The following is a 26,095-nucleotide window of genomic DNA, read 5'->3' as shown; positions in this document are numbered from 1 at the left end:
CTAGTACAAATCCTGCCCAGGTGGCAAGTGATCAAAACTTGTTACTTTTTGGTTGCGTTTCAGTGGCGTGTGTGAAATACAGTCCAGTTCCTGGTTAAGTGCCCACATCACAAACAATCATAACCATGAGTATTGATTGTCCTCAGGTACTTGCAACTTCTGCAGAGGGACAAAGAATTGAATGAGCCATGAGCTTATCTCTGAAGATGGTCTCTTCAGGCCGGGGTGAGGCACTTTGGTGTGAGAAGTGGAATGGTGCCTCACTGGGAAACTGCTCTCGTGGAAGCCATAATTGTGTGGATAGAGTTTCCCAGATTGTCAGCCTAGCAGCGTTTACTAGAACAAAGCTTTGCTTAAAACATTGTTTAAAAGAGGAAGCCCAAGATTTTTAGTCTGTTGGATGAAGGGAGAGGATGGTGACCCCGGAAATGTTTCAGGGCTTTCTGTTGAAGTCCAGCACTTCTGACGTAGGATGATGGTATTCTTCTCTCCTTCTAACTTTCTTTGTGCTTCAGGGACAATTTTCCCCAGCGTGGAGATGATTTGCAGGAGTTGTGTACTCTGGAAGGGAACTAATGATTTTCCGCTGGTTACTGTGGTTTACCCAGGGGAAGTGTGATCATTAAATGATGGACATAGGGAAGCAGCTGCTCTAGTTGTTGCATCAGTATTGCCCTAGAAACTTGGGCATGCTGATGACAAGCCGGGAGATGCAGCTGATGGTCTGAAAGCAGAAATTCTCTTTTATAAGAGATGAAGAAATTTGATCTGATAATAACCGAAGCACATTGACTTCTGCTTTTAAGGTCTTTTATGGTAAAGGGTGCTCAGATTCTGCCCAGCTGAGAAGCTACACTGGCAACTTGCTGGGGCCTTGATGGCTACAATCAGTGTCTATAAAATGGAGTAAATCACAGATGACCTCATCTTTAATATAGAGACATGACCTGTAGAAACTACAGGTCACAGTGTGCAATGTTCTGCATTGATAACTCTCCCCTCTCCTCCTCCCCTCCCCCCCCCCCCCCCCCCCCCCCCCCCCCCACACACACACAGTATCCAGGCTGTGCTTCTGAAACACTCAGCAGGGCAAAGTGACATTGACAAGGATCAGACAATTCTTCTCTCACTCTGTCTGTCCATGGCCTCTAGGGAGGTATGTACAGGAACTCAAGCTTGATTCTCTTCTCCCTACCAGTATAGTGGCAGGATCTGTGGGAATGCAGTGATTCTCTCCTCACCTGATGTGAGAGTTCACTCATTGATTCTGAAACGCTGCAGTTACTTACTGTAAAATGGGGTGCATGTAAAACAGGAGTCAGTGATGACGGTGCTATTCACATTCAGTCTACACTGCAACACATTAGACTCTGGGAGGGCAGTGGCACTGCAAGCAAACATGACAATCTCATGCATTGAGACTGATGTTTTATAAATCTAAATAAAATCAAATGAAGGGATGCTGGCCTGAACGTGATGGTTAACATTGACTTTGTAACAAGTGTGTTAACATCTTTAATTTCTAGCTGCACAACTCACTGAAGACTCACAGGAAAGAGCTTAATTTGTTTTATTTGAAGGATAAACTTTATAACAACACATCTAATGAAAGTGAGGTTGCTGGCTATCTTTGGAAACAAATTAAATGTTCATAGGAAGATCTTGGACAGAGTCTGAGGAAGTGGTCATGCTAATATTCCTTCCCCTTTGCTTGCAGAGGATCGAGCGGGAGGGCTCAACTTTTAAATGTGTGCCAATTTTAATGCATTTATAAGACACCCATCACCATAGCATCTGAACTTCATAATATTCTAGGTCTCTTATTTCCGTAAATATGTTCTAGCAGACTCTTCAAGTCTAAACCAATAGTTCATACAACTTCTAAGGCATCTTTGGTATTCATTTATCTCCATGTTTTCAGGGACATCTTACACTTTTATATAATGCCTTTCATGTGACAGTGATTTTATAAACTTACATAGGTAGACCTTGCTTCATCACTGCCAAAATGCAGCCATGGGGGGGTGTGGGGGGGGAATGGGAGATTTAACTGCAACAAGAATGTTGCACTACAGTTTAACAGAAAGTAAAGAAAATTATGCCCATTTGAAATCATCATGCGAATTTAGGAAGCCACAAAGTAATTGCTTCCTCTTAATTGGAATTTTGGCTCTTGTAAAAAGTGCTCTGTAATCTCCGTGGACCACAAATAGTCATCCCCCTGCGGTCTTCAATATCTCAACCAATAGGTTACAGCTAGTGGCACAATGCCCTAATTCCATTCCAGAACATTGGTTCAGTAGTGACTTGAAGAAAAAGTACAATCTACTCAGTCACTAGTACAACTTCCTACAGAAACCTGGATTTTCCTTGGAGGTTTCCCGTCAAAAGCCTGGTGGGACTCTGCAAGAGTTATGAAGATTCTTGGATTTAAAGTAGGGCCTAGACCTCAGAATGATGGAGACAACCATAAACAGTGCTGTCTTGTTTCTCACCTCTCTGGTAGGTGAATCCTTATTTTAGTGGAGGACTCAGATTATGGGATATTCAGATATCTGTCCTTCAGTCTTCTGCCTACAAAAGAGGTACAGTTCTAGCCATGTAAACCTATGTGAAGTACCATCACTCTGTCATTAATTTTGCACCATGGATTTGGTACTGGTCAAAAGTGGGTGTCTTGATCTAAAGGCTTTTCTGTGATGCACATCACCATAGTAGCTGAGCACCTCACCACACCCCTGTGAGGGTATATCCATATTATAACCATTGTATAGGTGGAGGAATTCAGACACAGATATTTTGACTTGCCTAGGATCATAGAAGAAGTTGTATGGGGTAGAGCCAGGACCCATATGAAAACCATATGGAATTGTGGCCATATAATAAAGGTTACATGTTCTAAGAGGTGAGTTGGTCTTTGTTCAGCTCCTAATAGAAATGTCCACATCACACACATCAGTGGCTCCGCAATCAAAGCGGGGGGGTTCCCAAGACTGAACAGGTGAAAGACACCCATAGGGGCCTCCTCCAGGGCAAGTGGATGGCATATTGGCAGAGGACAGTGTGTGGTAAACTCCTCCTGCCATATTGTGCCTGTTCTATGAATCAGTAGAGGACTTCAGAGCTGGTGATTGGTACTTTCCACCAGCATGAAATTTAGTGTCTTAAAGAATATGCAGGTGGTTCCATAAATCTTCACTCTGAGAGCAGAAGCAATATATTAGTCATCTGACATCAAAGTGCTTCACAAACTAACCTAGATTGTTTTAAGCACTGGTTAAAAGCTTTTGGGTAACACAAAGAAGGAACCTTGAATGAATAATGGGATTAAATTGCTATCTTTTAGGTCCCGTGTTTAATGTCTCAGTGCATTCGGACAACCCGACGGTTTACCAGGGCGAGCTGGCAGATCTGCTCTGCATTGTCACCATCGACAGAGTGGTACTTGAGCCAGGTACTCCACTGAACTTTATTTCATTTTTTGTTTTTTGGAAATAACTCCGTTACCTTCACTGTACTGTACAACACTGGCAATTGGGACACTATTCGAATAGGTCTAGAAATCAAGAACCACCACAAAGCCCCATAATACTAGTCAAAGCAATGGAGAATATAGGAAAATATAGGCCAAAAGGTTATATGTGTATATATAAAACAAACTGGTAGGTTCTCATTTCATATCCTAGTGAAGAGGTGTTCTCATCACAAACCTCCATTACTGTTCACACTAACAGTCCCCATTGCTGGCAGTCTGAGCAAAGAGCCAAAGATTGAATGCGCTGTGGGCCCAGTCACCCTTAGTTAGGAATGAGATTCATTGTCAGGGCAGTGCGGGGGAAAAGCTGTGTATCTTCTGTGGATAGTCATTAAATCTCCACGTGTCAGCTTAGCACTGTTTGTCCAACACTAAACTTACTTTATATCTTGTTTTTACAATTTTAAAATTTAGCCAAGATGCCAACAATCCTTTCTCATTGCTGATCTCTTTAGTAATGAGCCTGCTTCTAGATTCAGGAGCTTTTGTATGAAATACCAAGAAGAAATGTTGCATTCTGTTCATTGCTAACATGGTAGGATGCACACTGAATGCAAACCTTAAAAGGTTATGAGGTTCAGAGACGCACCAAAAGTTCAGATGCCTGCTTGACACTAGCTTGGCTGATCCTGACTTGGGGTAAAAAAACCATGAAATAGCTTTAAATGATATATTTGTGCTTTGAGAACTCAAAAACAAACAAAAAAACCCCTAGGCTTGATATGAGTTTTGGATGAAGGTTTAGTTTGGTTTATATTCTCTTTAATTTGTCCCTATTTGTTATGTAAATTAGTACATGTGGCACTTATGACCTCTGTAAGCATGAAGCTTCTCCAAAAAAGATTACATCTTTTATTATAGAAGCGTATAACATGACATACCAAGAGTTAGTCAAGCAGTTTGTGCTGCAGAGGCAAATGCAGTAGGGAAGTAGTCTGCTAAATTACTGCTCTGTGCTGTCTGTGAAAATATGAGTGAAGACTGTAGTGAGAATGGTGAAAACCTGGTTTGAGTGTCTTATTTGAATTGGTAGGTGGGGAGAAAGTTGAGGAATCTTTAATGTCGACAAGATTCATAACCCTGGAGAATGGGCATGATCTGCAGCAATATAATTGTGTTCTTTGTGCCCCAATCTGCCCTTAGTGTGCTTTGCACAAGAGCCCTTTAGAAATCATCAGACAATTTAGTCTCCGTGGCCCATTTTCAGCTCTTGATGCCTCTGAGATTTCCAACAAGGAGGCCACTCAGTGTACATTGTAGTGAGGTTTATTATATGACTGTTCTGGGGGGTATGCGGAGAACAAGAGATTGGAGGTATTCAGACAAGGGGTGGAAGGATGATAGAGAACAGAGTTTTACACTGGAACGGTGACCTCTCCAGGAAACTGCCAATCCCTATGGCCAAGGTGTGAATAGTGCAGTCTCACTGGGGTTGAGATGCTTATTGAAAGCATTGATACTGCTGAGAATTAGAAATGTCCTTGTCACCCAGAGCAATCAGTGCAGAGTTTCCATTATCATAGCACTGAAGATTTTTGTAATCGATTCTGCTTCTGGGAATTGTCTCATTGTGTTTGGCAGATCTCTGCTTCCACAGTTCCTTAAGTCTGTAACAGCTGGGCAAACAGACCCGTATTCAGCTTGTACAGTGGACGTGCACAGCAGGGAATGACTAAGTGTGGAATTGTGACAGGTGTCCAAGTAACTTAGTCAGTGGTCTGTGCAAACATTGTTTAACAAGATTTGAGATTCAAACCAGCCCCATCTGTGTCCTCATGGAGAAGCTGCATCTGGGCCCTTCAGGCATGCTAGAGAAACTGGCACGTCTCCAGCCCTCTGCTGGACCTGTGGATGGGAGTCCTATTGGTGGCTTGGCCTGTTTTTAGTGAGACATCTCTCCATATCGCAAAACTTAATTCACAACTGGAATTAATAACCCAAACTTAGCAGAGACGCCAAGGAAATGAACAGACCATGGGAACTCCCCCCAAATTGGAACTGACACCCAATACCGGGGAAAGCTTGCACCAACTGAATACATACAGCAAGAGTTGATGTACTTTCTGGGTTGACTGAGCAATGTAGTGCTGGTCTCCGTCTGCCCCCGGGATGTGGGAAGTTAAGTGAAGGCAGAGCAGACATCACTGCTCTGCCAACTGTCTGCTTAACTTGCACAGAGAGGTAGCACCACCCCTGGCCTACTTGCATCTTCTGGAATATCATAGAAGTCAAGTCTCCATATTAAATCCTTGCTGTTTTGGTCTCTGATGTTCCAGAATTGTTCATTCTAGGTTATCTCTCATGAACACAGACGAGCCAGTGGATTTGAGAGGATCTTTTATTTTAAAGTCCGCAGACGTGTTGCTGAGGGCATTAAGCCCAGATTTGTGGTGAACTATTTTCATCTAAGCTTTGCAGCTCTCCTTCACAAGTGTGCAATTCTAATAGATGTTTATATTTCATGGAGTAAGGTAGGGAAACATCTGGGGTGATCTGTTTACACGCTCCTTAATTTTCATAACCATCTGTGCAAAGTACTTATAGGAAGATTTTGAAATATTTGCTGTGCTTGAGAGAAGACAATGTCTTTCTCTTTATCAGTCAGCTTATCCTCCTTCTGTTACACCCAGAATCAATTTAGAGTACTTATAATAGTACTGGTTCTAGGTCAGACTTAGGTGGGGCAAAGTAACTTGTCTTAGCTAGCTGTACATTTATCCATCACTGAAGGCACTTTTGGATGTCTCCCACAGTGCTCTGCTCTGGCCGCAACACTATGCGAAGGAGTGCCGTTGCTGCTCTGAGCCCCGAATGGAGTGTGCGTTATGGAGGGTTGGGACACTGGAACATCTGTCCCTTATAGATTCTTCATCTGGGAGAGCCAGTCTGTTAGTTTAACAGCTGTGATTAGTGCGCTGAATTCAAATGAAATTTTTTTAATTTTTTGAGGAAGGTAGCGTCTCCATTGCCTCAAGGGCAGAGTCTCTTCTATTAGTTCTGTAAAAATTCTTCTTCGAACAGATAACAATGTCTCCCAAATGACCCCTTCATAGGCCTGTATTCTCAGGTCCTTGAGAGTATTACGGTGTCTCTCTCTGAAAAAGTAGTTTTATGTGCTCCAGACAGACCCAGTGAGTGCCCTGGAAAATTAACAAAGCCAGCTTCTTTACCCTGTCTTGAAGAGCGGTACTCTCAGCTCTCTAGGAAGCCCTGTTCAACCTCATATCAATTTAGCAAACAAAAAGGGGTTTCAAAATTGTGATTCAGCACAATCACAAGATGCTAAAAGAGCTCCATTCTGTCGAGTGGAAGTGCATGGTGTCTAGTAGGTGGGCTGGGAATAGAATTCACTATCTTGAGGACTGAGTAGCCAGGAAAGTAGCTAAAACCCAGACAGCTTAGTCCTGTGTGTCAAATTGGAATAGGCATAAAGATGTGCCTTACATGTTGATGATTCTAGCCAGCCTGGAGGGAGAAAGCAGGACACCACCACGTTAGTCTGCATGTAGAGAGGACCTGAGAGTTTCATCACCCAAAGGGATCAGCAGCCCCCTGGATTTGTCACTGGGATGTTATATTTCTCCCTCATAATATCCCAGGGAGCATTTAGCCTCTCTTTTCCTGGTGCCTGATATTGACTAATATAAGACTGTATGGTAGGGGCAGGGAAGAATAGCAATGAATTTGTGGTGACAGTGATCTGTTCCAGTGATCCAAAAATGGAGACTTTATTTTTGTTCCCGAATTAAAATTGATACTTAGTATGAACAACGGGGATGGAGGAAAGAGATTTTTTTTCTTGCTTTTGGGGATACCAGTGGATAACCAAATATTTAAATATGCTGTTTAATTGATCAGATTCTGGGAGCAGCTGGACGTATTTGCTACTAATCTTTATAGAGCAACAAATTCATGTCCTGCTGTTGCTAAATTTCTAATATTTTGTAATGTGAAAAATCACACAAAACTCAGGAATAAAGCAAATGACTTTGGCACACAGCCCCTTCAAGGGATATAATAACGAGGAAATCTTTCAGGCAGACAAAATCTCCCTCTGATTCTCTGTGTGTCGGTACTGAGTCACTAATTGCGCACTGTGTATACTGATTGATAAGATATGTTGGCATAATACTATTATGCCATGGTGTAATTACAAAAGATAGATTTGGCATTCTCAAAATGACAGCAAGATCTTATAACTTTCAACTCATTATCTCTGTATGAAGGAAAAAGAGAACCTCAAATTAACAGTATAATTTTAAACAGAAAACAATTCTTCAAAGGTATGAATTTGCCTGAGACGTTAAAAGGACTTGTTTGTTAAAATTTTATTCTGCAAGTGTAACTGTGTGTGACTGGGGATTTGGGGGAGGCAATGGGTCAGAGCTGTGTCATTATTGATGTCATTTATCCTGGAGAATGTCCAAGTGTTCTTACTATAACTGGATCGAGCTTGTCTGAAGTAGAATATGCGGAAGTAAGAGGAATTTATGGGCAATGTATGTCTTCAGAGATTGGGTGTAGCCAGGGTGTGTGGACCTGTTACCTCGGGTCACGGTTTCAAACTCAACCCAGCTTGGTGGAGACAAAAAAGCTAATGGCTGTCTTAATGATCTTTGAAATGAGTGGGTGGTTTTCAATCTGGCTTCTTGTGGACTGGTGCCCGCTACCACATAACAGGCCACCTTTTTAGCAGTCTCCACAGAAGTCAAGAACTGACTGGGCTATGGAGATGGAACTCTTCCCCTAGAAGTGGTTGGTCCAGGTGCAGAATGAGGGACACTGGTGGTGAAGGGAGCAGGCAAGATAGAGGGTGAAATTCTGGCTGTGTTGAAACAAATGGGAATTTTTCCCTTGACTTCGGGGGGGCCAGGATGTCACCCTGAGTAACTAAAAGTAGCCTCTGCAGTTACAGGCAGTAGGAATGATCTACAAGGACTGTCTGTCAACAAATGTGCTTCAGGGCATTAACTGATCCCCAGGTGGGGTTGGGTAATGTTTCCCTTCTCCAGAACTGCAAAATACACCAGGTACTTTTATGGAGGTTCTGTGGCATCTTCTGGTACTGGCCATTGTTGCAGTCAGGATAGTGAACTTACTGGGTGAATGGACTATTTGGAGATGCCAGTGTCTCTGTTGCTATATAGTGTGCCCCTATTTGCTGTCTTTCCCTCTTTTCATTACAGAAGACGTACATGAAAATAGGACATTTTATCCCATAGCGTTTATCTGCTCCTGCTACATATTTCAATCCTGTTTATGGGTACTTCCAGGTCAATTAATGATATTACAAACAGAATTATCCCCTCCAGTAGGGGAATAAGTAACAGAATTTGAAATGCAATACATAGCTATTAGAGAGACAAGGTAGGTGAGGTAATATCTTTCATTTTAGACAGAGTTTTTCTTCAGGTCCTTCCTGAAACATGAAGAGCTCTGTGTAGCTCGATCACTTCTCTCTCTCACCAGCAGAATTTGGTCCAGTAAAAGATATTATCGCATCCACCTTGCCTTTCTAATCTCCTGGAACCATCACGGCTACAGCTCAGCATACGTACGTAGATGTGGCACCTGCTAACTACAGATAAGCCGAGGAGATACCCCCTGCAAGTGTAGGGTAGGGCTAGGTACTGAGATTGAAGCTCAATTCAGGACTGGCAGTGCTGATATCCTGCAAAATGTTAGTGTTATTTTGGTTGGACCTTACTCAGAACTGGAAAACATAAACCCTTTCCAGTTTTAGATCTGATGTAGATCCAAAATTGTAGAGGCTGGCTTGGATATGGGAATTCAACTAATTCATATTCAGTATCCCATCCTCCCTCCCCCCTCACTCCCCGCCAACACCAATCTGTATCCAAAATTCATAAGGATGTGAGCGTCAGTTGTGGCCCATCTGTGTGCTTAATGTGTAGGGGAATCAGAGATGCAGATAATGTATAGAAGCAGCAGAATTGTCTAAGGCTGTGTCCTCATTACACTCAAAGCCATGCTAGCCCCTACTACATCTGAGGCACTTGTGTGGTAAGAAGAGCTCAACACAGTTTTCCTTGGACAGTGTGGGCCACTGATTATTTAGTTAAAAACAGTATTATATGTGTGCTGTGTATTATTAGAGCCCATTGACTACAGTGTGGTCAGTCTAGCACACCTCAGGATAAAGTCCCCAGCTCTGGTGATCAAGGAGATAGTGTTAGGTCCCTCCTGCTTAGCTTCCTGACATTGTGGATAGGTCAGATAGAGAATGGTCATCCCACCCCTATCATCCCTACACACAGATTATGAGAATATTTCATTATTGCTCTCAGATGGAATCCATCTTCAGCTGGAGTTTAGACAAGTTTGTTAAGTCATTGTTTTTTATGGTCTCTTTCTTTAGCAGCTTTCTGTATATTACTCATATATAATAGCATCCATGTTGGTTTTCTAACCCGCTGTGCGGTGAATTGGGGTATTAACACAGAGGATGTTGCAGTGATTAAACTGCATCCTCAGCTGCCAGCCTAATAGGGTTAAAAGTGCAGATCTGCTAAATGGATCAATATGATCTTGTATGAGCACGGAAAGGGACGGTAGTACTGATGGACTCTATCTGTCAACTGGTGTTAGAGGTGGAAGTCACTACAAAGGCACTTGGTAGATTATCTCCTTGCAAGTGCAATGTGCGTGAGGCATAGTTCCTTCTGACACATAATTAAAGAAAAACTATGGCAGAAAGGTAAGCTGTTTCATGGGCAGGATGTGAAGGCAAATATTTAGTGATATCATTGTGTGTGTGGTGTTTTATGAGCAATTCTAGCATGCTCATCGCTGTACTACCTGGGAGCCTGCCTTTTTATGTTGAGCACACAGCGCACTAACTACAGCTGGGAGGCTGTCTTTTTAGAGGAGAGACTTCTCTGAAAGCATGAGAGACTAGACAAGGTCAAGGATGTTGTTTGGAAACTGTTGCCCGCTAGCAAACTTCTAGCATTCTGCTCCTCAGGCCTTGCGCTTTAGTTTAATCATGTGGGAATTACAACGGTCTTACCCAGCTTCTAGGCTTGCTTAGCAAAGACTCACCTATGAAATTAAATTTGAGATTTCAGTCTAAAATAGTAGGAAAAAGACACAATAGAAGATCTTCTGCTGTCCCCAGTAGGAAACCCTGTCCCTCTCCCAACTATCCATAGCCTTCCTACTGTTGTACCCCAGCCCAACTTCATGACACACTTACCCTCCCAACAAGTACCTGCACGATTTACCCACTGTCCCCTAGTTGCTAAACCTGTGTTTTGACAAGATCTTAATCCCATTCCTCTTCAGCTGCTAAACACTTACGTGCTGCCCTCTACAAGGGCTCCAGCAGTGGGGCTCTGGCGGCAATTTAAAGGGCCTGGGGCTCCAGCCGCTGCTGGGAGCCCCAGGCCCTTTAAATTGCCACCTGCGGAAGCCAGGTCACCCCGGTACGGCGCACCGGCTTACTTTCACCTCTGCTCACTACCCTTCCTATGCTCCCACTGACAGCCCTTCCCAGATGCTAAAAATCCCTTGCTACCATCCCTGAAAAAAAGACCCAACCACCCCACTAAGTGTCCTAGCCCTGACTCTTCCCTTTCTGCTTCCTCTGCTTTAGCAAGTGCCCACGACTCCCAACATCTCTGTCATAATTAGGTAGCATTCCAAGGGTTAATGCCAAATACTGATCCGGCCTACTTAGTTTCCTGCAGTCATAATCTTCTTTGTGTGTCTGGTCAATTCAGAAATGAGGTTAACTGCCTAAGCGTTCATATTTTCATGATGCCACCTGCATTGTAATCCTTCTGTGATTTACCTGGTTTGTGCTGGAAAGCTGAGTTGTCAAAGAACAGGGTGGTTTTTTTTGTTTTGTTTTTTGTTTTTAAATCTATGCTGTATTTTCAGTCATTTGGTTATAATGCTCCTGTATGTTCCGAGACACCAGACTCTGCCCATTTGCTGACTAAGTGACACTGTAAATATCCTTCAGAGCTCACTGTCCTTGCCAAATTCTGTTTGCCTTCAAACTCAGATGATATGTCCTTCGACGTCTCCTGGTTTGCTGTGCATTCCTTTGCACTGGACAGAGCCCCTGTCTTGCTAGCTTCCTTGGATCGGAAAGGGATCGTGACCCAGGCCAGGAGGAACTGGAGCAGCGATGTCAGCCTGGAGAGGATCAGCCCCATGGAGTTCCGGCTGCGGGTGCATGGCTGTGAGGGCCAGGATTTCGGCAACCATTACTGCTCAATAACCCCTTGGGTGCGATCAGCCACGGGTGTCTGGCAGCGGGAACCGGAGATCAAATCCAAGCCCATATTCATATCTGTGAAAATGGATGGTAAGGGTTTTAGATACTTTTCTTGTTGAGGCTGGGGAATGTACTTGCCACACCCCTGTTGGAGCCCTCAGGTACCAACTATTCCCCATTCTGCACACGCCCCTCCCTCCAGCCCACCCCCACTTTTAGAGGCCCCTGCATTGTAGCTGCCTCCTTTCTTCCGAAGGTGACTGCACAGGGTACTTCATAGCCCATCTGTACACCTGCTGTATTCTGCCAGTGGGGATGCTAAGGCTCAGGAATACCAGTGGTGACACTTTACCCCATGTTGATGATAAGAACACGTGTAATGCTATGGGTCTAATGTGTGCTGTCGTAGAACTAGAAAAGCTTTTTAAGTACTCTGCAACTGCCTCTAAATATGAAAAGTGCTAGTTCTATCTGCAGTTAAACTTCGCATTTTCTCTTGCATGTTAAACTTTTAATTCCTGATCATACAATGTGCCCAGCAATGTATCGTGCTTACAAAAGCAAAGCTTTCCCCTTTCCCAACCCGTTGAGTGGCCTGATATTTCTCACACCTATAGCATCTTTTAACCAAGACTCTCCACATGATATACATTGTAAAGTAACCCTGATGCTGACCACACAAGGGAAGTATTAAGCCATGTCTACATTACAAACTCTGGTAAATGTAAGTTCTATCGGTGTAAAGCCACTGCAGTTACTGCATCGCTTGTGCGTACATGACTGCTTGTGTTGGTGCTGCATGTACACACCAGCAGAGCTTGTGTCAATGTAAAATGCGGTGCACCATAGGTAGGTATCCCAGTGCGTCATGCGCTGCCCTCTGGTGCAATACCTTTGGGGAAATTTTTGGAACATGCTTGTGCACACACGAGTCACGGGGAAGGGGGAGCAAGGGGTCATGTTCCCACCAGGCAATTTTCTCATCCCATAATGCCATCTCTATCCTATCACGTTTTTGTGTCTTTTTTAAAAACCCTACAAACCCACACTTGTTAGTGTCTGCCATCTCTGACAGAAGCCTGGAGCCTGCACAGCTGTGTACTGTTGTCATGAACGTTACAAACTCAGGGAGAATGGTGCTCCGGTATTTGCAGAGCTGCAGGAAGTACCGCAACAACGGGGGACATGATGATTTCTTTGAGGACAGATTACTAGGGAACACAGTGGGGAAAAAAATAAAAATTAAAAAAATGCAAGGTTGTTGGCGTTCACAGAGCAGCTGCAGACGGTGGAGTGCCCCTTCTGGGCCTGAAAGCTGAGCACTGACTAGTGGGATCACATCATAACGAAGGTTTGGGATGATGAGCGGTGGCTGCAGAACTCTTGGGTGGGAAAGGCTACGTTCCTGGATCTGTGTGCCGAGCTGGCACCCGCAATCCAGTGCAGGGACACCAGAATGAGAGCTGCATTGATGGTTGAGAAGTGAGTGATGATAGCACCATGGAAACTTGCAATGCCAGGTTGCTGCCGGTTAGTGGAAAATAATTTTGGAATTGGAAAATCCACAGTGGGGGGCTGCTTTCATGCGAGTGTGTAGGACCATTAACTGTATCCTGGTACACAGGACTGTGACTCTAGGCAATGTGCAGGACAATATGGATGGATTTTCAGCTGTGGGTTTCCAGAACTGTGGCACGCATATCCCTATTTTGGCCCCAGCCCTTCTTGGCACATGAACAGAAAGGGCTACTTTTCTATGGTTATGCAAGAGTTGGTGGATCACTGGAGATGCTTCACTGAGATCAATGTGGGCTGGTCCGGGAACATACATTGTGCTTCCATCTTTAAGAACACAGGGCTGTTCAGAAATCTGCATCAGGGACACTTGTTCTAGACAGGTGGATTACTATTTGGCAATGCTGAAATGCCAAGTGATCTTGGGTGACCACACCTATCCTTTGCTCCCCTGGCTTATGAAGCTGTACACTGTCCACTTTGACAGCTCCAAGGAAAGATTCAATTACCGGCTCAGCAGGTGCAGAATGGCAGCTGAATGTGCTTTCGGCAGATGGAAGGGATTTCGGCAGTGTTTACTCACTAGATTAGATCTCTGTGAGAAAAACATCTCAATGGTTATAGCTTCCTGCTGTGTACCGCATAATATCTATGAGGCAAAGAAGGAAAAGTTGCTGAGGGGTAGGATGGAGGTGGAACAGCTGTTGGCTGACATTGACACGAGCACCATTAGAAGAGCTCAGTGTGGAGCTGTGCAGCTGAGGGACACCTTGAAAGATCATTCTAACCATCAGCCACAGCAGTGTGATGTGGTAGGCTGTACTCTACCTGGCCCTGACCTTTGGGTGGCTGTCAAGAATCGTGTAGTGCTTGGTGTACATTTATGTTCGTCTTTTAATGAACCAATGAATTGTGCAGTGCTTATTGTACATTTATAATTATTACACTGGGTTTTTCACTCAACCTATGAATTCTGTATCTCTGGTCTCTTATGAATAATCTAGTGGCACTCGAAGCACAGACATACCGCAGAATGTAATGAAGTAATAAAGATGAATTTGTCCAAAAAATAAAAATGTATTGCATACCTAAACCAGTGCCAAACATTAATGTGCAAAGAAAAACCAAGATAGTGCAAAATTTTAATTGTAAATTAACAGAACAGAACTTTAAAATTAGAACGGTGGAAAACATTCATGTCCATGCCAGTCCATTTCTGCCAAACATGCACCAATGCTGGCTCTCACAGGTCAGTGTATGTGAAGCTGTGGTTTTTCTCACTGTCCGTTGCTGTGGGGGGATAGGGATGTGGCCCCTGATGCAAGATGTAAGAAGCTGCTGAAGTGGAAGTCTCGGTTGACTGTAAGGGGAGGTGAGCCCGTGACTGTTGGAGCTGTAGGTCTACAAGAGTCTGCAGCATTTGTGTTTGCTGCCTGGGAAACCCCATTGTCCTGGTGCATCTTCCTCTCCTTTTCCTGCTGGGACTCCTGTGTCTTTCTCCTGCCCATTCCTTCCTTCTCCAGGCTGTCTGCTGTGTTCACCCTCCTGGCCCTCTGTTCATGGTCTGATGCGCCACTGACTTTCATTATCTCGATGAACATGTCCTCTTTCTCTTCCTCATCAGGGGATGGGTGTGGAGGGGGCACCCCTCAAGGCTGCAGTGGCAGCAGCCACAGATAAAACAGACAGATGTATCCTATTTACAGTCAAGACAGAAAGCAGAAGATCTCAGGATTCCCTTCCCTTATTCCCCTACAAGTTTTAAACAAGACCTGCTTGTTGACCCTCTGGAGTGCCTCTCCACAGCACCGCTCTTCAGCAGCAGCCACAGTCACTATGGCCACTAGGGGCAAGGTGGGGAATCAGGAGGGAATTGTTTGGTTGCATAAAACAATAAAATTTCAGCACTTATTTCCGTGGGCATGAGGACAGGGCAATGGCACTGAGTACTGGCACTATTTACCACGGGCACAAATGATTTTAGCTGATACCTTGCTCTTGAGGGTCACGAAGGCCCAGAGAACACAGTGACTTCTGGCATCCTGAAGCCATCTGGGCCCATATGCCATTAGCCTGTTTACTGCAACGGTGCCTGCCAAAGTCATCATGGAGTGACGTGGGGAAAGTGTCCAACCATGGAAGCAGAAATAAGGCAGCCATTCCTAAAAACCTTCGGAAGAGGATTGAAGAGTACCTCCATGGGCGTTTCATCAAGATCTCTCAGGACAATACAAGGGATGTCCCTGTGTACATAAACAAAGTGCTCCACATCATGCGTGCCCCCCACTGCCTAACTCTACAGGAGACTGAAATGCAGAAAACACTACCTCTGTGTGTGTGTGTGTGTGTGTGTGTGTGGTACCTTTACCTCTTCTTGTTGAGTAAAACAGTGAAGCGTAGATACCGGTGTCCTGCTAACTTGTGGTTGGGCCAGGCGCCATCTCCACATCTAAACACGTGAAGGGAGAATGCATGCCCACGTTTACCCTGAGGTTCCTTCTACTGGATCGGGCTCATTTGTGCTTGGCTGGCGGAACTGGCTAGATGGTTATGGAGTCTCCAAGTTCCTGGCTTGTGGCCTAGCTTGACCTCCTGCTGCATACCCCTCCTCCTCATTGCTCCAGGCAAGAGTCTCTGTCTGGGTATCCATGGTGATGTGCAGGGTCCAAGTATGGCCTGCAGCTCATTGTAAAAGTAGCAGGTCTGCAGCTCAGCACCAGGTAGACGGATGGCCTCCCTGGCCTCCTGATATGCCTACCATAGTTCCTTCACTTTCATGCGGCACTGCTGCTGATCCCTGTCATACCCCTTCACCCACATCCCCTGTGCAATCTTTTCATAGATGTCCATGTTTCTATGACTGGTCCATAGCTGTGTCTGCACAGCCTCTTCTCCCCAGATGCCCAGGAGATCCAATACCTCCTGTCTGCTCCAGGCAGGAGCATGTCTATAGTATGTAGCTGCCATGGTTGGTTGGGCAGTTTTACGCAACAGTGGAGAGCTGTTGGGTGCACTTGTCAAAGCTGAACAATCGGGAAAAGACATTCCAAAAGTATGTGTGGGTTTTAAAGGGAAGTGGGTGGCTTCCAGCGTCTGAGCAGTGGAGTCACTGTCTAGCATTGTGGGACAGCTACTGGAGGATTGTTAGGATTGATACAGGTCACAGTGTCTGCACACGCACTGACCTCGGTGTGTAGACCATGGTGCAACGCCACTAGGAGAGGTGGCATCACTGTCAACAAAGGTTGACGTAAGTCGTCTTAACTTCGTAGTGTAGACCAGGCCTTAGCTGCATTTCTCAGACAGGGGACTTGAGGCATGGTGAATTGTGGTGCAATTAGTATCTCAATTGATAACAGAACCCAGGAGTCTGACTCCTAATCCTCTGTTGTAAACACAATGAATACACTGCTCCCTGTGCTCATGGTTCTTGACCTATGTTTCAGCCCTTTCTGCATGTTACACGCAACCCTTAAATCTCCTGAAGTATGAGAAACTAATTTTGATAACTGCTGCATGTACTTAACATTAGTTGTATACATCCAGCAGATAGTTAAAACTGTGATTTAGTGATAATCTAGGGGGCATGTCAGGCCAAGTACTTACCAAAGTACTTCCCAGAAATTCAAGGAATGGCCTCACTGGGAGCCCCAAAGAAGATGAAATGAAACATAAGTCTTTGTTCTGCTTTCTGTGCAGCTAGTAAGTTACCTCAGGGACGAAATGTCCCTAATTTTCTAATGCTCTGCTCCCATCCCTGGTGGAGCTAATCCTACAATTAATATTGCTTGTCCATACCAGTCATAGAGAGAGCTGCAGTTGATTCAAACTCTGCATGAGCCTCCTGGAGCAGTGTGCCTCTTGAGTTGATTTACCTAATCCCCTGAATGGGTCCTCATTCCAGACCCTCCATTTCACTGAACTGCAGGATGTTCAGCACTTCTGAAAAGCAGGCCACTTCTTTGGGCACCTAAATATGGACTTGACTGGAAACTGCTAGGTGGCTAGAATGAATTTGCTTCCTAATGAGCTCTAAATCTATGTATACAGTCCTTCAAAAAGTCAGAGCCCTTGACTCGTCACTTGGAAGCTGTGTTGTAAAAGGAATGGGTTTCCATCCATCTTTGTTTAAATTGTTGGTGGATTAATCTGGTTTGGATAAGAACCCAAAATGTGGATGCTCCTCAGGACTAGCTTAACCTTTGGAGTCTGTCAGATTGGAGCTGGGAATCTCACAATGAGACATTTTCTTATGAGATTTTGCATCCTGTCCTTCTTGTTTCTATATGGGCTTGAGAATTATGGAAGCAAAACAGAGGGGAGTGAGAGCTGAATTTTTTCAGAACCTTCGAAATGGGGAGGGGGAACTAGAATTTCTTTCTGAATGGTTTCATCTGTCCCTGGCTGATGTGTATTTTCCCTTTCTTAGACAGAGTGAGCAAGTTTGGCATTTCTCTATACGCTGTATTTAATCATTTTGCTTTTGCTTTTTTTTTCTCCCCCTTCCTAGTGCTGAACGCTTTGAAATATCCACTGTTGATAGGCATTGGTCTAGCCACCATCATCGGACTCTTATCCTGCCTCATTGGCTACTGCAGTTCCCGCTGGTGTTGCAAGAAGGAAGTACAAGAAACCAGACGGGAGCGACGCCGGCTAATGTCAATGGAGATGGACTGAGTGTGGGAATGAGACTATGCACGTTTTGGGAGAGATTTGGGCAGTTGGCCTGAGACTGAGATGTGTGTGTGTGAGACACACAAATGCCCAATGGACAGTATCTTTCTCTCTGATCTAAGCCAGGACCTAGAGCTTCTCCTCTCCACATGCTAAGTACTGAGAGCACAGGCCATGTGTACCAGCACAGAGCTCTTCTTCCAGGGACACTTACTGTGGGGATATTTTCTTCTGACACGCAAACTGTTCAGCAGCCTTCAGACAAGATTCACTGTTAAATCCTTTTGTCTTGTTTTTAGGATCTCTCTTTGTGTGTGAACATCGTTGGGCGGGGGGGAGGGTTATTGTGGTGGGCAGGGCTTGGGAGAAATATTTTGCCTTTTATAAAATTAGCTGACCTGTTCTCTCTCTCTTTTCCCTCCCTCCCCCCCCCCCCCCCGGGTTTTGTTCCTATCTCCAGTGCTGGGAAGGAAGCAGCCGTATGAGGTGCTCTAGTACTTGTTTGGTAAAGATGCAATGGTCAAGGTGGGTTTATGGTTGTCAGGGTGCCCTCTCTTCCCCTATTTTCAGGGGTTTGGAGTTCACTCCACAATACAGCATGTATGGACGTGTCTGTGACAATTTTCTTAAATATATTTTTTTAAAGTTGGTCTTTGTTCTGGTGACAAGTGCTGCCTTGGCAACCCTAGAGGCTGAATGCTCAGACCAAGTACTTCACAGTGCAGGCCTTCCTTCCCACCATAGCCCCTCCCACTGTGCCTCTACCCTGACCCACAGGGGGTGCTACTCTTCCTGAGTGGAGAGTGTCTCCCTGGCCTCTCTGCTGAGACCACCAGCAAGGCGCCAGTTACCAGTCATGGCGGTGGTGATGTGTTCATCAGAGGAACACCCGTCCTTTTAGGAAGAGGATGGAGACCACCAGCTCTTTTCAGGTATATGGTCAACTGGCCGTTGGCTGGAAATGGTGTGGGAACCAGCTATTACCTATACACAGAGCAGGTTCTAAAGTAATTTCCATTTTGTTTCCTTGCAGCCACCTAACACACATCTCTGCAATCTCTAATTTGGCAGCAGTGTGTCCACAATCAACAGCAGCCAAATTGTGGCTGTGTGGGTGCAAAATCAGGCCATCATAGAAGGGAGTTTGATTTTTGATATTTTTTTTTTAAAGCAGGTCTCTGTCTCTTTGTACCTGCAGTGACCCCTGTCTTTTCAAGGGGTCCTCTCCATTGCTGGACACTACATGGGCAGATCTCTCCAGGGGGTTTGAGGCATATTCATAGGTGCTATCGTATGAAAGCCCGGCTCTGGTCTTCCACACTCCCTTGGCATGGCTCCTAAGGAGCTGCTCTCAGTTATCCGGGCAGCTCTGTCTTCTAGCACAGCTGGTGTTTTTAAGCAATAAAAGTCAGACATTGTGTACAAAAGAAGTACACTGATATCGCATGTTGGGTTTGGCTAAAATCAACAAAGATAGGAAATTGAGTTACCACCAATGGTCCATCCTTCTCCATTATGCTTTAGGAATAAAGAACCAATGACAGATGAGACCATCTGCAAAAGCTAGAGGCCCTGCTGTATTGTTAACTGTCTTGAGACTTTCATTACATTCTAGGCCTTCTCTGTGACTAGTAGTCCATTCGCACGTACCCTCCGGGGTACTGCAGGATCTAACCTCCTTTTATTAACATGACTTAATTTCACAGCTGAGTGAAGTCTTTAACGCCATTGTATTGTAACCGCTACAGACGGCATTTATTTGAGATGCTCAGTGTTCAGTTACTTTTGTCCTGATATTTTCCCCAGCACTGGCACAAGACTTTGTCCCTGAAAGGGAACTGGGGCTAAGATTTTTCGCGTGACTATTTTGGATGTGTGCATTTCAAAAGCAGCCTGATTTTTCAGAGGGGGTGCTCAGCATCATTTTTTGTACTTTGGCCCCTTTAAGGTGTCTCATGTGGGCCATCCAGAAATGGAGGCAACCAAAATCACTCGTCACAGCTGGAAAATCTTGACCTGCGTCTTCTCGGCAGCCTCCCCCTATTGCTAGCTTTTTCTGAAGCCGAGCCTCGTGTTTCAGTGCCCTTCCTGAATCTGCATGTGGACACAGCAAGAAGCTGGTGGGGGAGGAATGCATAGCCATCATGGCACATCTGAGTTCCCCATGTTAAAGTGGAAGAACTTGCATCTATATACTCTCCAAAAAGAGGAAAGCATAGGAGTTGATTTGCTAGAGCAGGATGTCATCCTCTTCCAGAACCAGCACAGAATGTTTGTTGTCCTCTCCTGCGCTGCCTTACCACACTGAGGCACTCGCTTGCTGGTCTTGCGGGGCACTGAGTTTGCATTGATGTCCTCTTTCCCACACACAACTAAACGACTCTTCTCTTTCCTGCTTTAATATTTGCTTTCCTCACATCATTGATGTTCTTTTAAAAATGTTCCTAGCATGTCTCTCTGTTGGGTGGGGTGGGGATTAGTTATCCAAAGCACAAGTCACTCGCTTTCCTTGCAGGTTTAACCCTCATCTCTGTTGCTGTCCGTTACGTTTGGGGGAAACAGAACCAAGCTTGGAATGCAGTAATATGGAATGAACAAGCATGGAATGGCAGCTCTTCCTAAGCACACACTGCATGCTGGCATTTTCTCCCTGCAGAAAGAAACTCAGGGTTATTTTGGCTGTGGGGGTTCCTTACCCATTAGTGAAGGGTCCCCATGCCCTTAGCTAACATCAACCTTATTTTTCGAGTAGTGTCCCTCTGGGTGCGTGTGCGCCCCACATGCCCTCAATCGGAGATTTTCATTAGCAATGTCTGTTCAACCCACACTTGCGCCGTTGGTATCCTTGTGCCCCAGCCGAGGCTATATCAGGCTGCATCGGCTCAATAGAGTTAGCATGTCCGCCTCTTGCCTACCTCGGTAGTTACAGAGTTTCTCCTAGTTAGCTAGTTTAGTTTAGTTGTTAGTAGTTAGATTAGTATTTGTTTAAAAGAAAAAGCATTTTTTTTTTATTATAGAGGGTGGAGTCCAGTCTTAGATCAAAGACTTTTCTGTTTGCTCACCCCACACCCATGTGATTCATGAAAGGCCTGGGGACCCTCTTCTCCCACACAAAGACCTTCCCACAGGTCATTGTGTAGGACCTGAACCTAGTTCCCAAAAGCCTCACAAAGCCCCCTTTTGAACCAATGGCGACCTGCTCCTTATTGACTTTATTACTATTGCCTCAGCCTGCAGAGTCAGAGAGATCAGGGTCTTAATGGCTGACCCTCCTTTCACAACATTCCACAAGGATAAGGTGCCCTTACGGCTACGTCTCCGGTTTCTCCTAAAGTAGCATAAGAATTTCACCTGAATCAGAGCATATACCGACCAGTTTTCTTTCCGAAGCCACATTCTTCTAACCTGGGGACTGCTCTCCATGCTCTGGATGTCAGGAGGGCATTCTCTTTTCATCTGGACAGAGCTAAGCCATTTTATAAATCCACTAGAACGTTTTTGACCTGTCTGCAACTGAAACAGAGTTCTGCCATTTCTACCTAGAGACACGCTCTAAATGCGTGTCCGGGTATTTTATAGCCTGCTACTAGGCTGTTGACATTCCACCACCATCAGTGGTTTGGTGCACTCAGCTAGATCACAATCTACATCTGTGGCTCTCCTTAATGTTCCCTTTCCAGAAATCTGCAGAGCTGTCACATAATCTTCAATACATAGCTTCTCTAGGCACAGATGCGGCTGATGGCAATGCAGTTCTCTCTTCTGTGATGGACTCCAATCCTAAGCTCCCTGCTCGTATGGGGGGATAGTGCTCAGGAGTCTCCAAGAGTGGAGTACCCATACAGACACTACTTGAAGAAGAATAAGAAGAAGAGGTTACTTACCCTGTGTAGTAACTGTGTGGTTCTTCAAGATGTGTGTCCCTGTAGGTGCTCCGTTACCCACGCTCCTTCCCCTCTGTTTCAGTTTCCTCTGAGACTCAGTGGTGCAGAAGGCACTGGGGGGACAGTTCACCCATGTAGCCTGATACAGCCTTGGCGCCGGGCACAAGGATAACCATGATGCATGCAAGGGCTGAACGGACACTGCTCCTGAAAATCTCCAAGGGCCTCTGGGGCACACGTGCACCTAGGTGGAGCACCTGTAAGGGCACAAATCTCAAAGAACCACAGTTACTGCAGAGGGTGATTAACCACTTCTTCCATCGTAGCCCATAAAACATCTCCTTCCCGTTCCAAGTGAAAGGAGATGGCCACTACATCGCACAGCTGCTAGCCCTTTGGGAGATGGTGCTCCCTCCCCCTTTCTCCCTGGTGTTGCTGTATTTTCAAAGGCTGAAATTCTTGGGGCAGTAGTTCCCCAGCAGGTCTTCCAAGTGTGCCAATTTTGTATTATCCTCTTTTTATACAATGGGAATCTCGTCTCTAACTAAAGAACCTGTGTCTCTTAGTCACTCCTTTTCCCATGATTTTTTTTTTACTCCCTGTGCCCACTTGTGTGTGTTAGGAGTGGTTGGTATCTGAGGAGATTAAGGATTAAGCTGCATGAGGTGCGATGCAAGGGTTCAGTACCATCTAAGCTGCAACTCCTGGGATTGAAACCAATAGCCAAGTATGCTAAGGGCTCCTGTTGATCTTACTTTGTTCACTTTGCCATGTGTTTCCTACTCGGTTACAGCTGGGAAATTCCTCTCTACTTGGACTCTGAACCAGGCATTGCTTGAAAATGACTTTAGGAAATAGACAGGAATTGGTGGAAGGTACAGAATAAGGTATTTGGCACAATTCTGGAATGCCGGAATTGAACAGTTCTAATGATGCTATGTAATGTTTCTTTTTATGTTCAAAATAAAGAGCAAGTCTTTTGGTAACCGTTCTCTGGTCAGAATGTTCACACTGCAGGCGGCACTTCCCATCGACTTGGCACTCAGAGCTCCTCTCAAACAGACATCAGATTTGAGCCTCCAGCCCTCTTTTCTCTTCCCCCCCCCCCTCCAATTCAGTAAGTATTCTCCTGGTTTTATGGAAAGGTTAAATGACTGGTCTATGGTTATATGGTGTATCCTTGTCAGAGGTAGGTCTAAACTTTGTTTCCAGGCTCTGCCCGCTATACAACAGGCACTCTTGATAGCAGCAACTTTCTCCTCCTGCCCACCCTGAACCAGTCTGTTGGTTGCACAAGGGCCATGAGTTAATGCCTATTGTATCCTCTGAAACCAGTGCATCAGGCCTGCTGGCTGGCTCTCCTGACTCTGCCAAACAGCCATCAGGAAAGTCAGTGGTGCTGGAGCGGAAAATCTGTGCGTTTCGCCTACTGTATCTGCCGGCGTCTGAGGGCTTGTCCACACTGGCAATTTACAGCCCTGCAACTTTCTCGCTCAGGGGTGTGAAAAAACACCCTTCTGAGCACAGCAAGTTTCAGCGCTATAAAGCACCAGTGTAGACCGTGCCCCAGAGCCACGCCTCTTGTGGAGGTGATTTTTTACAGCGCTGGAAGAGCTCTTTCCCAGTGCTCTGCCACGACCACTCAAGCCATGTTAAAGCCCTGCCAGTGAAGACGTGCCCCCAGACTGGGATTTTTTTTTCTTCCTGTCACAGCTGGTAACATCACCAACCCCTACAGCAGGGTAAAGAATGCACCTCCCCGCTCTGATGCGGTAAGGGTGGGTAATTTGTCCTTCTGTAGGTATTTAAGTCTGCTGGTGCAAAAGCCTCTGGGAACTCCTGTACTCGTTCTTTGGCAAGGTCAGTCTTTCAGGTCACTCATGCTGTCCTGCTTGATCGCAATACCAAAGCCACCTCACGGTCGCATGTAGAACTGCTGAGTGGTGGCTTGTGTGGCAGCTCCCACTGAAGTGTATGCCTTGGTTTCTTTCCCTCCCCAGCTCAGGTCTGGCAGCCATGACTGAAAGAAAAGATCATGACAATCAGTATGGAGTTTTCATGATTTCCCAGATTCCAAGTTATGAGATCTTTGGGGGCAGGGTCTCTTTTGAAATAAATGTTGGTAGTGTCTGAGCGCAGTGAGGTTGAGAAGTGCTGTCCTGTCCTGTCACCACTCAAATGGGAGCTGCATTTCCTTAGTGGAAGGTGTTTCCCTTGGGTATGTACAATAGGCGTAGTGCTTGGGGTCCTTTGGATGAAAGGTGCTGTGTCAATGTAAGATCGGTCTCACCATGTTGTAGTGCTGGTCCTGATGGCTCATTTATCAAGGTACTTTTCAAATCATTTCTTATTCTAGAACCATTTGCACCCCTTGGAATAACAAAGGGGCGACCGCTTCCTCTGTGCGACAGGAGAGGCGAGGTAGAATATGGTTTATCCAGCACCCGCACGAATGTATCTGTGTCACAAAAACGGCATGTCTAAGAAGTTCCCTTTACTTAGCCCCCCCTGCTTTTAAGAAACAAAGTCTGACTTGGCATAACGAGGGTTTCTTTTCAAGTAAATGTAGTAACGGTGAAAGATGCTGGAGCAGCCTCTCGCCAGAGCATTGGCGGCAGCCGGACAGGTGTTACCTACCCTTGTCCTGCAATCTGATCTCCTGGGACCAGCTCTTCAGGGGAGAACAGGTCAGCCTACATAGCCTGTTTAGTCTGTGGCTGTTTTGCTGAGACTGTCAAAGGGCTGGGAGGGCAGCAATTGTATTGATATGAAGAGCTGTCTGCTAGCAGGTGAGCAGAGACCACCTGCGCCCTGCCCGCAGAATAGCCATCAGTTGGTATCTCTTCAGTTACTGCCAAACAGTGCTGTATTTAAACTGGAAGTGAAAGGTTCTGCCCCCACCCCACGCTCTGCTGAGCCATGCATGATCCCGAGTTTGCAGATTATATTCATTTCAGAGGAGCTATAAATCACTATGAAGCAGGTTGGAAGCTTTAGGAGCCTGCGGTAAGCTAGAGTTTGCAGCTCCAGGCTTTCAGCTGGACCCACTTTGACTTTGCTAATGGACCTTGTGAAATCTGAGCAGCTTCTGTGGATGCTGCCTGTCTGACATACACAATTTCAAGGGTGGGGGAGGGGGAGGAGAGAGAGAATCGGTTTCTGTTTAGAGTGGAGTGTCACTGGCCATGCCCAAAGACATTGCTGGTGGGTATATTGTACGTGTTACGGTGACAAGAGTGAGGCGCTACAGGACTGGGTAGTGTCAGACCCAGCTGGGGGTTCAGGAGCTCTGCCAGTACCTCTGGGTGAGGAAGTGCAATCCCCTGATATTCCAGTGCTGAACCCCTGGTTCTTAGCAGGGTGTTTTCATTGCAGTCCATTTCAGCATGTCTGTACAGCACCCCAATCCCTCCATGGAGCCAGGGTGCTTTATAAATACAATGGCCCAGCAGCTGTCTCCCTGCAGCCTGGTTGCTTAGCCCTGCAGCATGATTGCTCCTCACCCAGTGTCAGAGCTGCTCAGCCAGTGCCTGCTAACAAGCCACCTTCTGTGGTTACAAGCCGGGCTCTCTTGACAACAAAGCTCAGGGCTTTGGGTGACTAGGCTGGCAGTAGAGAGCAAGAGCCCACTTTTAGGCAGCCAGGTTTGAAAATGTGTGGTTTGAGTCAACATTTATCCCAGTAACTGGTGTCAGCTAAGTCACTCACAGCACAATAAGGCCCAGCACTCCATGCTGTGATTGCAGTCGGCCTGTCTGGCTTTCAGCACCTGCAGCAAAAATTAGTGGTGAATTCACTCCAAGACTTCCCGCTTCCTCGAGCCTTTCACTGAAATGTTTCAGCAGAACCCACATGTTTCCTCGGGGAGGATTCAGCTCTCTCACACCAAGAGGAGCAGAGGAAATATAATCCTGAGTTCAAATCCTAGCAATTTGGGGAGGGGAGGAGGGGAAAAATGCAGCGCTACCATGATTATCTCAGAGTCTTGGGGGACACCAGCAGCCTTCAGATAATCAGGCGAGCTGGCGCAGCAGACTTTGAAGTCTGCTGTCAGGTTTTCTCAGCCCTGATCGCAGACTTCAAAGCCTGCCAGTTAGTTCTAATTACAGAGAGCGAGCTGACTGGCTGACTGCCCTAAGGCCGGCCAGATCAGCTACACTCCCACGTGCATGTATTCGTGTGCTGAAAGCTCACTCTGGAGCGCAAAGATCTGAATCCTCCAGTCCTTGCGTGGCCCAAACT

At 45.7% G+C, this 26,095-nt stretch overlaps 1 protein-coding gene across 1 annotated transcript in view; it reads left to right on the top strand.

The window, feature by feature from the left end:
- PTGFRN (prostaglandin F2 receptor inhibitor) overlaps positions 1–22,839 on the top strand; it is a 106,751-nt gene extending 83,912 nt beyond the window's left edge. The window contains exons 7-9 of the mRNA XM_048869385.2: positions 3,347–3,454; positions 11,565–11,870; positions 17,806–22,839. Coding sequence (XP_048725342.1) covers positions 3,347–3,454; positions 11,565–11,870; positions 17,806–17,972 — 581 coding nt within the window. The 3' untranslated portion in view covers positions 17,973–22,839. The remainder of the gene's footprint in view (positions 1–3,346; positions 3,455–11,564; positions 11,871–17,805) is intronic.
- The last annotated feature ends 3,256 nt before the right edge of the window (positions 22,840–26,095 follow it).

Source organism: Caretta caretta, chromosome 1, assembly GCF_965140235.1.
Source record: "Caretta caretta isolate rCarCar2 chromosome 1, rCarCar1.hap1, whole genome shotgun sequence".
NCBI classification, from domain to species: Eukaryota; Metazoa; Chordata; order Testudines; family Cheloniidae; genus Caretta; species Caretta caretta.
This window is presented reverse-complemented; position numbering and strand designations above follow the sequence as displayed.